This window comes from Bison bison, unplaced genomic scaffold (genome assembly GCF_000754665.1).
Source record: "Bison bison bison isolate TAMUID 2011002044 unplaced genomic scaffold, Bison_UMD1.0 scf7180017864351, whole genome shotgun sequence".
Classification (NCBI taxonomy): Eukaryota; Metazoa; Chordata; class Mammalia; order Artiodactyla; family Bovidae; genus Bison; species Bison bison.
This window is the reverse complement of record NW_011494923.1, coordinates 1,912,695-1,923,873: the sequence shown is the minus strand read 5'-3', so window position 1 is coordinate 1,923,873 and position 11,179 is coordinate 1,912,695. Positions and strand designations below refer to the sequence as shown.

The following is an 11,179-nucleotide window of genomic DNA, read 5'->3' as shown; positions in this document are numbered from 1 at the left end:
GATGTTTCCACTGTTTCCCCATCTATTTGCCATGAAGTGATGGGACCAGATGCCATGATCTTCGTTTTCTGAATGTTGAGCTTTAAGCCAACTTTTTCACTCTCCTCTTTCACTTTCATCAAGAGGCTTTTTAGTTCCTCTTCACTTTCTGCCATAAGGGTGGTGTCATCTGCATATCTCAGGTTATTGATATTTCTCCCGACAATCTTAGATATCTACAAAACAAAATAGTGAATTAATAAAAGATTTTTAAAAGTCTATTGAGGTAAAAGCAAGTTAATAAGACTTTAGAGTACAATATAGTAAATATAAAATCATATTTGGTTCCTTTTTTTTAAAACTAATTTTCTTGCTATTTTTCTTCTTGCCCTAGGAAGAAACTGCTACACAGCTATATTTAGGGGTAGAAGAAAAACAAACATCTTTTGAGACTTACAGATTTGGTAGACAGAACACAGATCTAACTTTATCTCATATGAAAATTTTCAACTTTTAATTGAAAGTTAATTGCTTTGAAAGGGGCAACCCTCCGGATTGAGGATGTTAATATTCTTACTGTGGAGTTATACGTGTGGAGTTACACAGTGTTATCTGATGCCTGATGCTGTGTCACCGTCCTGTGACTCCTGGTGTCTGCCTCCTACTCTTTCTCAGCTTTATCCCAGAGTAACTGTAGACTGGAACCACTTTTTAAATGATCTCCTTTGGTCGCCTGAACAGCAGGGAAGATTTTTATTCCTTTGCAGCAAGAAACTCAATCATTTCTAGGTTCCAATTAGAGAAAGCCTAGGGGTTCTTTTTATTAAGATGAAACACAAATTGTATCAAGACTTGCTAAACTACTTAATATTTTTATAGTGATATTAAGTAGCTTGAGCATTTTAAGTACTAATTCGAATATGTGTAGGCTATTTTTAATTGATGCATAAACTCTAACCTCCATTTTGTTAAAATTTCATTTTATGGTGTTAACTTTTTTTTTTTGCCACCTTGAAGATTTATGATACAGTGTATGATAGAGAATCCTGCAATGTTCGGTGTCAGCAGTGACTTATACTGCTAGAATCTCCTGGAACTATTTGTCCAGGTGTTGTTCATTATTTCCTAAATGGGAGAATTATCTTTTTTAGAAGAAAACTTTTAAATAGTAATAAAGAATAATTTTTCTAGATCTTTATTTTAAAGACAAATTTAAAATATATATCTAAATTTAATTACATATTTACAGGCCAATATATTTAAGATGTGATTTCAAGCTTACAAACACTAACAGAGAAAAAATTATGACAGTTTGGGGAGTATAATTTATTTATGGAAATGCATAGGTATGTGTGTACAATTATCAATGTGGTTAAAAATTCCAACTTATACATTAAGAAAGCATTGCCTCTTAATATAAAATACTTCTGTTGAGCAGTATTTTAAAGATTAATTTTCTAAAATTCAAATTATCCTTAATGTAGCCATTATTTTAATGTTGGTCTTATGTGGCTTTGTAGAAAGGACACAGTTTCTAATTATTTGTTATATGCAGTAAGTTACAATTTTATTGTGCCAGCTTTTTTCTTCAAAGAATGTTAAGGATGAGAATGGTTCAAGATTTTCCCGTCCATCAGTTTTAAAATAAGAATTAGCAAATTAAAATAGCAACAATAAAATGTGGGATATATGAAGAAAGTTGAGAAGTATTCAGGTTTGACTTTTATTAAAGATGCTATCATAATAAGTTGTCTATATAACTGGATGATGACATAAATTAGTGTATTATTCTAACGTTTTTGGAGAACAAGTTTTTACTAAAAGACTAAGTGATTTTTCATCACATTGCTGATTTGCTTATTTTAATACAATTTACAATATTTATTATTAATTGTTTCACAACTTTTGTCTTTTTTGTGAAAGTTTACAAAATCAAAAAATATTCTTCATCTTAGAAAAGCTGCCAGGGTCATAGGCACCACTATCAAGACCTCAGTTCAGTTCAGTTCAGTCGCTCAGTCGTGTCCAACTCTTTGCAACCCCATGAATCGCAGGACGCCAGGCCTCCCTGTCCATCATCAACTCCTGGAGTTGACTCAAACTCATGTCCATCAAGTTGGTGATACCATCCAGCCACCTCATCCTCTGTCGTCCCCTTCTCCTCCTGCCCCCAATCTCTCCCAGCATCAGAGTCTTTCCCAATGAGACAACTCTTCGCATCAGATGGCCAAAGTATTGGAGTTTCAGCTTTAGCATCATTCCTTCCAAAGAAATCCCAGGGCTGATCTCCTTTAGAATGCACTGGTTGGGTCTCCTTGCAGTCCAAGGGACTCTCAAGAGTCTTCTCCAACACCACAGTTCAAAAGCATCAATTCTTCGGCGCTCAGCCTTCTTCACAGTCCAACTCTCACATCCATACATGACCACTGGAAAAACCATAGCCTTAACTAGACGAACCTTTGTTGGCAAAGTAATGTCTCTGCTTTTCAGTATGCTATGTAGGTTGGTCATAACTTTTCTTCCAAGGAGTAAGCATCTTTTAATTTCATGGCTGCAGTCACCATCTGCAGTGATTTTGGAGCCCCCAAAAAATAAAGTCTGACACTGTTTCCACTGTTTCCCCATCTATTTGCCATGAAGTGATGGGACCAGATGCCATGATCTTCGTTTTCTGAATATTGAGTTCTATTAATAAATATATTCACAACAACAAAACTGAAGTTCAGTTTTTCACCAAAATAAACAAATAATTAAAGCTTTTTCAAAAATAATTTCCAATGGTAAGATAAAATTATGTTTAAAGTTGAAAATTTTGACATGGAAGAACTAGGAAAATATTCCTCATGTTAGAATACAAGAGGTAGTGGACAAAGCATTGACTGTTCAGTCAGACCAGGCTTTGAATGCATCTCTGATGTTCTATATTAGTATCTGCATTACATTTTTAAAAAACCTTGTTCTTATGAGGATTATAGAAACTACGTAAAGTAACTAAGATCACTACCATTATCAAACACAGTGATGAATACTAATAATTATTTCTATTGTTAGTAATTATGTAAGAATGAAATCTTTGAAGACAAATTCGTGATTCATTTATCTTTTCTTCCCTAAAAGCAGATTTTGAGAATTCTTTGCAAGTATTTGATTAAAGGATAACTGTCCGTTTCTATGAGCTCAGGTTTTTTAGATTCCACACATAAATGAAGTCATATAGTAGCTGTCTTTCTCTGTCTGACTTTTTCACTTAGCATAATGCCCTCAAGTTTCATCCATATTGTTACAAGGGTCAGAATTTCTTTCTTTATGAATGACTGAATAATATTCCATTACATTTGTAATTTATTTTCTTTCTTTTTGTAACTACTCACGTATCTTTTATTTTGCACTTAGGGTCCTCCCTGTCCCCTGTGCTTTCTTTATTCATTCATTTGTCAGTGGATAGTTAGGTTGGGTTTATGACTTGGTTATTGTGAACAGTGCTAAAATGAATATGAGTGCAGATATCTCTTTAAAATAGTGATTTCTTTTCCTTTGGATATATACCAACAAGTAGAATCACTGGATCATCTGGTAGTTCTATCTTTAGTTTTTTGATGAATCTCCTGTGTTGTTGCTTAGTCACTTAGTATTGTCCATCTTCTTTTGCAATCCCATGAACTATAGCCCACCAGGCTCCTCTGCACCTGGGATTTCCCAGGCAAGAATATTGGAGTGGTTTGCCACTTCTTCTCCAGGAGATCTTTCTGACCAGGGACTGAACCCACATCTCCTGCATTGGCAGGCAGATTCTTTACCACTGAACCACCAGGGAAGCCCCTGAGGAATGACCTTACTATTTTTTATAGTGGCTGTACCAATTTATATTCCCACTAATGATGTAGGAGGGTTTCCTTTTCCCATATCCTCCTCAACAATTATTATTTCTTGTCTTTATGAAGATAGCCATGTAAGTGTTATCTCATTCAGGCTTTGATTTGCATTTCCCTGTTTATTAATGATGATGAACATTTCTTCATGTACCTGTTGTCCATTTGTATGTTTTCTTTGGAAAAATATCTCCCAGTTCTCTATTTTTAATCAGGTCATTTTTTGTTATTGACTTGTGTAAGTTATTTCTTTATTTTGGATATTTACTCTTTATCTTATTTACCTACACATAATAGTTGCAAATAACTTCCCTCTTTCCATAGGTTGCTTTTCATTTTTTAAGTGGTGTATTTTGCTATGCTGAAGCTTTTTAATTTAGAGTGTTCCCATATGTTTATTTATTTATTTTTTTTATTTTGTTGCCCTTGCTTTTGGTGTTAAATCCAAAAAAAAATCATCACCAAGATCAATGTCAAGGATCTTCTTTCCTGTTTTAGGTTTCCAGTTTTACATTCAAGTGTTTAACACATTTTGAGTTGACTTTTATAATGTAAAACAGAGGCCCAGTTTTATTCTTTTGTATGTGGCTATTCAGTTTTTCCAGCCGCATTTACTGAAGAGACTGCCTTTTTTGCATAGAATATTCCTGCTTCTTTTGTAAAAAATTAAATGACTATATATGCGTGACTTTATTTTTGAGTTTTCTATTCCATTGATCTATGGGTCTGTATTTTTACCAATATCATACTGTTTTAATTACTACATCTTTGAAATATCATTTGAAATCAGGAAGTGTGAAACCTCCAGCTTTTTTCCCCTTTCTCAAGATTACTTGCCTGCTGCTATGGCTAAGTCGCTTCAGTTGTGTCTGACTCTGTGTGACCCCATAGATGGCAGCCCACCAGGCTCCCCCGTCCCTGGGATTCTCCAGGCAAGATTACTGGAGTGGGTTGCCATTTCCTTCTCCAATGCATGAAAGTGAAAAGTGAAAGTGAAGCTGCTTGGTCATGTCCGACCCTCAGCGACCCCATGGACTGCAGCCTTCCAGGCTCCTCCATCCATGGGATTTTCCAGGCAAGAGTACTGGAGTGGGATGCCACTGCCTTCTCCGGATTACTTGCCTATTTGGGGCTTTTTGTTGTTCCATACATATTTTAGGATTGTTTGTCATTTTTATATGAAAAGTTGCCATTAGAATTTTGATAAAGATTACATTAAATTTGCAGATTGCTTAGGGTGCAATGGACTTTTAATACTAATTCTTTCAATCTATAAGCACAGATTATTTTTCTACTTATTTGTCCTCTTCAGTTTCTTTCATTAATATCTTATAGTTTTCAGTGTATAGATCTTTCACTTTCTTGGTCAGGTTTTCTTTGTAAGTATTTTATTCTTTTTGATTCAATTGTAAAATAGGTTGTTTTCTTAATTTCTGTTTCCAATGTTTCATTGATAGCGTTTATAAATTTAATTGATTTTTGTATATTCATATTGTATCTTGTAACTTTAAATTCATTTATTAGTTTTAGCAGTTCTTTCAGTGGAATTTTTAGAGTTTCCTATGTTTAGTTGCTAAGTCATGTCTAAGTCTTTGTGACCCCATGTAGCCCACCAGACTCCTCTGTGCATGGGATTCTCCAGGCAAGAATACTGAAGTGGGTTATATTTCCTTCTCTAATATGTGTTCTCATGTCATCTGCAAGTGAAGACAGTTTTACTTCTTCATTTCCAACTTGGTTGTCTTTTATTTATTTTCCTGCTTAAGTGCTATGGCTAGGAATCCCAGTACAATGTTGAATAAAAGTGGCTGGAGGCAGGGGTACGGGGTCGGGGAAATGGGTGAAGATGGTTTAAAGGTACAAAATTTCAGTTATAAGATAAGTTCTGAGTATATAATGTATAGTATGCTGACTGTAATTAATAATATTTGATCATAAAAGGTATTAAGAGAGTAGATCTTAAAAGTTCTCATCAAAATAAAAAAATTATAACTATGTGAGGTGATGGGTATTAAGTAAATTTATTGTGGCAATCACATTTCAACATTTATATATATATATATCAAATCATTATTCTGTGTACCTTAAACTAGTTTAATGTTATGTGTCAATTATATTTCAATAAAACTAAGGCAAATAAAAAGAGTACTTTCAGGAATAAAAGCCTCTAGGGACATGAGAAAATAAGAAAGGTAAGAGGGAGAAGTTTCAGGTGGTTTCAGGCAAAGTTGTGCCATTATGGTGGCCCCAAATGCAAAGGTATAATTCCAGGTACTTCTGTGGAAGTCTGCTCCAATAGCCCAAAGGCAGTCTTCCAGAAGCCAGTAGGTACGAACGATTTAGCCACAGAATCTGGTCCCAGGACCTGTAGTCTATTGGTGACTACTCTAATGACTCCACTAATTAGTTCCTTAATATATCTCTCTTTTGTTAAGGAGAAAAGAATTAAATTATAATTGTTATATCTCCAAATCTTCTGAGTGAGTGTGTTATGGTTCTTTTGGTGTCTTATAGAAGTTAGCAGGGCTTCCCTGGTGGCTCAGATGGTAAAGAATCTGCCTGCAATGTGGGACACCTGGGTTCTATCCCTGGGTTGGGAAGATCTCCTGGAGAAGAGCATGGCAACCCACTCCAGTGTTCTTGCCTGGAAAATCCCATGCACAGAGGAGCCTGGTGTGCCACAGTCCATGGGGTCACAAAGAGTCAGCACGACTGAATGACTAAGTACAGCATAGCACAGAAATTAGCAAGCACATTGCTATCCACAAAATGGGTGTTAAATAGAAACTGTTTGATTTATTTGAGTCACATGTAACATTTCGTATATATATATATATATTTTTTTTTCTTTTTTTTTTTGTCTATATGTATGTTTAAATCCAATAGGCCAGAACCTGTTTTGTGGACAAAGGATGGTGGAGAATTACCAGATCCTGACCGAATGGTTGTGAGTGGTAGGGAGCTAAACATTCTTTTCCTCAACAAAACGGATAATGGTACATACCGATGTGAAGCTACAAATACTATTGGCCAAAGCAGTGCAGAGTACGTTCTCATTGTACATGGTGAGTACCTTTTTGACATTATTATGCATGTAAGAATGAATGACCTGAAAAACTGCTAAAATATATCAAAATCTTTATAATACTAAACACATTTAAACAGGTTTTCATTTTCTTTCAGAAGAACTTCTCATAAGTATAAATATCTCCAAGGTTCACAATTAATATGTTTTGAATCAAAATAATAACATAAAATTAAAGCATATATTAGGAAATAAAAACTGTTTTGTAAATGATTTTTTAATTGCAAATATACTGTGTATTGTTTGATGGTGACTAGTAAATCATATTAATGGTTTTCTTTATGCTTTACAAATAAATGCTTTTAATAATAAATCAGAATCATGAAAACTTTCCTTAAGTTAATTTTGGAAATTATCATAAAAGCATGTTTTATAATCACTATTAGTAGTTTTACAAAGAATGATAGTAGGTCATCAAGATGCAGCAGAGACAGAGGTATACAGTACTAATGACACCTGCACTAATTTCTCATGCATAATAATTTAAAACGCCCACAAACATTTTTTTCCTCCTCTCATTAGTCTCATATTTTGAGTAAATATAGGCAAAATTGCAAAAAGACATGCCAATTCCCAAGATTAGAGAGAATTTCTATTTTCTGTAAACTCCAAAAGTCAGGACAGATTGTTCATGAAGTAGCTTTAACATATTGTTAAATGAGGATGAACTTTTATGAAATTGGTAAATATCACAATAAATGAAGTTAGTCATGTTTCTTTATTTCAAGACTTCTCAGAGTTTATTTACAGGGTACAATGTGAACCTCAAAGAGAAAAAAAGCATTATAGAATGTAAGATTTTTCTTGTATATTTCACCAAGAAAACATTTTCTAAAACTAATATGTTCTACATAATGTTACAGTATTTGAATGAGTATTGTGTAAAATCTATACAAAGCTGTAATAAATCTAGTGGATCTTAGAAGTTACAGAGTACATTTATTTGAAATGTTACTCATGAATATACGTATGAAATAACTGTAAGAAACATGGATTAATTCTATAACTTTCCAAAAAGAGGAATTTGGGGGATAAGTTCTAATTCTTTGTAAAGTGATTTAATTTTAGGGGAAAAATAACCCCGTTTGTTTTTCCAAAGATACTTATGTTGTTATGATACAGGCCAAAATAATATATTGAATCAATTTACAAAACTGTCTTATTTTCGAATTGCTTTAGTGTCTACCATTTCTCAGTTCTTAGCAACAATTTGCTCTTGAAGGTAAACAACGGCTTGTGCTGAGTAGACTTTCCACATATAAACATGTTGAAAACAGGAGAGCTGAGAGAGTAATTTATGGTATCTCATGAATTGTGCAAATCTCAGTCTTGGGGAAAGTTCAGCCTGATCAAGTTAGACTGATAAATTGGAATTAAATGTGGTAACCCCCTGTAGACAAACCCTGCCAGGCTCACTGCCAGAGAGAATATAACAACCCTGAGTGTGTCAAGAAGATAAGTTAGATCCTTAGAGCAGGATCCAGGAGTCACTTACAGTTCCTGCTGACCGGGATGTTTAGATACCACAGTCATGGAAGTGAAGTCTGATTCACCCTCAACTTCAAGTGCTGGTCTCACCTCACAATTTTGGGGAAACTGAGGGATGTTGCATAGCATGTCACATGTTGAAAGCGATGTGACATAAAAATATAGACAATTAGAAGGGAAGTGACAGAAGAAATAATATACTTTGTAGAAAAATATGTCATTCATTTTTTTTAAGTAATTCAAGTAGGGGAAAATTCATATGTTTTCTCAGTGTTTGCAAGGTAGCCAACAGTATGATTTCCTAAAGAGACAAGCTACCTTTAGATAGTTGGCAGTTGACATATTTCTAATAAATATTTCTCTGAGCACTTTGTAAGAAGTCATTTTTGGCTTTGCTTTTTGAACTACAGTTCATGAAAAGCACCCCATAGATTAGTGCTATTCACGCTGCTAGATAAATGCTGTGAAGTTCAACACTGGTTTACCTAGGATTATTGACACAAGTAATGAGAGGCTCGATGAAACAGTGAAACCACATTACACTGTGTTTTAAAAGGGCTCCAATTGGGTTCATTACAAAATAAAGTTTTGTTTTTTTTCTCTCCTTTGCACACAGGGTATAATGCCTCATTAGTCACTGGTTGTATAAATATAAAAAGCTACTCTCTTCTATTAATGGTTTGGCTGTTTCAAAACCCGACTCAATGATGAAATTTGAGTGGCATTTCGATCTATAATGAATGCTATATGCATTTCAGAATGGAGTGATAAATGATTATTTGTGAGAACTTTACCCTTTTATCTTTTACACCAAGTTTGATTTTGCATTAGCTGTGATAATTTAATTTAGCTCTAGCACAGAAGGGCCTTTCATGAGCTGAGACCATCTTTGACTCTACCACAGTTACCTAAGTTCTATTGATTCTTAACTTGATGAAGGTCGGAGCACTTTGCTGTGAAATCATCTGCTATCTAGATGCCATCCTAATAGATTTTATTCTTTGGGTGTCAGTGCAAGAGCATTATTTAAATGTTTTCACATCTAATTGTTAACAGCACTGACATTTTGTGTCAACAACACTGGAGGGTCCCCACCCCCCTCATTCCTTATAATGACCCCTTTGGAAATTAAAGCATTACAACTACAGACAGTAATTTGAAACTACCAGTCTGAATCTCATTCTCAGTGAAAGGCCTAACAAAATTCAGTATACAAGTACCTGTAAGATAAAACATTGCACTTTTGAAACATTTGTACTGTAGAGATCCCATTAGAAAAAAAAAAATAGCATTTTTCATTAACAAGCTCAGCAGTGGAAACATTAATCTGTTAAATTGCTAGCCATTGTTATACTATTAATTCCTGTGACCACAATAGTTTTGTGTTTTCTGCTGCTATGTAAAAATATTGAAGTTAGTCTCATATTGTTATTGTTATCATGCTATTTATTTCTTTTGAATGGTTAATTACGTCCATATTAATGGTATGTTGTTCTATTGCTGTTCTTGTTATTTGAAGAACTCAGATCAACAGAAACATTTCTTCAGTAACCAAATAAACATTTAGCATTTATCCACTGAGTGCAAATTCACTATAGGAACAAAAGTGAATAGCACTCAAGGAGTTTAAACATGGAAAATAAGCATTCAGTAAGTATAGTACAAAAATCATAGAACTCTAGGAGAATGAATATACAATAGTGTAAATGTCAGGGTTTGTGACAACATGGCTCAAGTGTTTGGAATTAAAAAAAAAAGAGTAACATTAGTACTCCTGGATTATTCATAAACAAATGGCATACAACACAAATAGAAGTGTCTACCAGTGCCAGTTACATAGATATAATAAATCAGAGTTTTACTATTATAATATTGCTAGTGGAACCGGAAATCAAATTGCCAACATCCACTGGATCCCAAAAAGCAAGAGAATTACAGAAAAACATCTACTTCCACTTTGTGGATTACGCCAAAGCCTTTGAGTGTGTAGATCACAACAAACTGTGTGTGGAAAATTTTTCGAGATGGGAATACCAGACCACCTTACCTGCCTCCTGAGAAATCTGTATGCAGGTCAAGAAGCAACAGTTAGAACCAGACATGGAACAGCACACTGGTTCCAAATCGGGATAGGAATACGTCAAGGCTATATATTGTCACCCTGTTTATTTAACTTATATGCAGAGTACATCATGAGAAATACCAGACTGATTGAAGCCCAGACTGGAATCAAGATCTCCAGGAGAAATATCAATAACCTCATATACTCAGATGACATCGCCCTTATGGCAGAAAGTGAAAGGAACTGAAGAGCCTCTTGATGAAAGTGGAAGAGGAGTGTGGCTTAAAACTCAACATTCAGAAAACTAAAATCATGCTATCTGGTCCCACCACTTCATGGCAAATAGATGGGGAAACCATGGAAACAATGACCGACTTTATTTTTGGGGGGCTCCAAAATCCCTGCAGATGGTTACTGCAGCCATGAAATTAAAAGACACTTGCTCCTTGGAAGAAAAGCTATGATCAACCTAGATAGCATATTAAAAACAGAGACATTACTTTGCTGATAAATGTCCATCTAGTCAAAGCTATAGATTTTCCCAGTAGTCATGTATGGATATGAGAGTTGGACTATAAAGAAAGTTGAGCGCTGAAGAATTGATGCTTTTGAACTGTGGTGTTGGAGAAGACTCTTGGGAGTCCCTTGGACTGCAAGGAGATCCAACCAGTCCATCCTAAAGGAAATCAGTCCTGA

At 34.7% G+C, this 11,179-nt stretch overlaps 1 protein-coding gene across 1 annotated transcript in view; it reads left to right on the top strand.

Annotated features, from left to right (window-relative positions):
* Positions 1-11,179, top strand: part of CADM2 (cell adhesion molecule 2) — a 1,272,453-nt gene that overhangs the window by 1,157,376 nt on the left and 103,898 nt on the right. Inside the window, exon 8 of the mRNA XM_010854843.1 lies at positions 6,735-6,913. Within this exon, the coding sequence (XP_010853145.1) occupies positions 6,735-6,913 (179 nt within the window). The remainder of the gene's footprint in view (positions 1-6,734; positions 6,914-11,179) is intronic.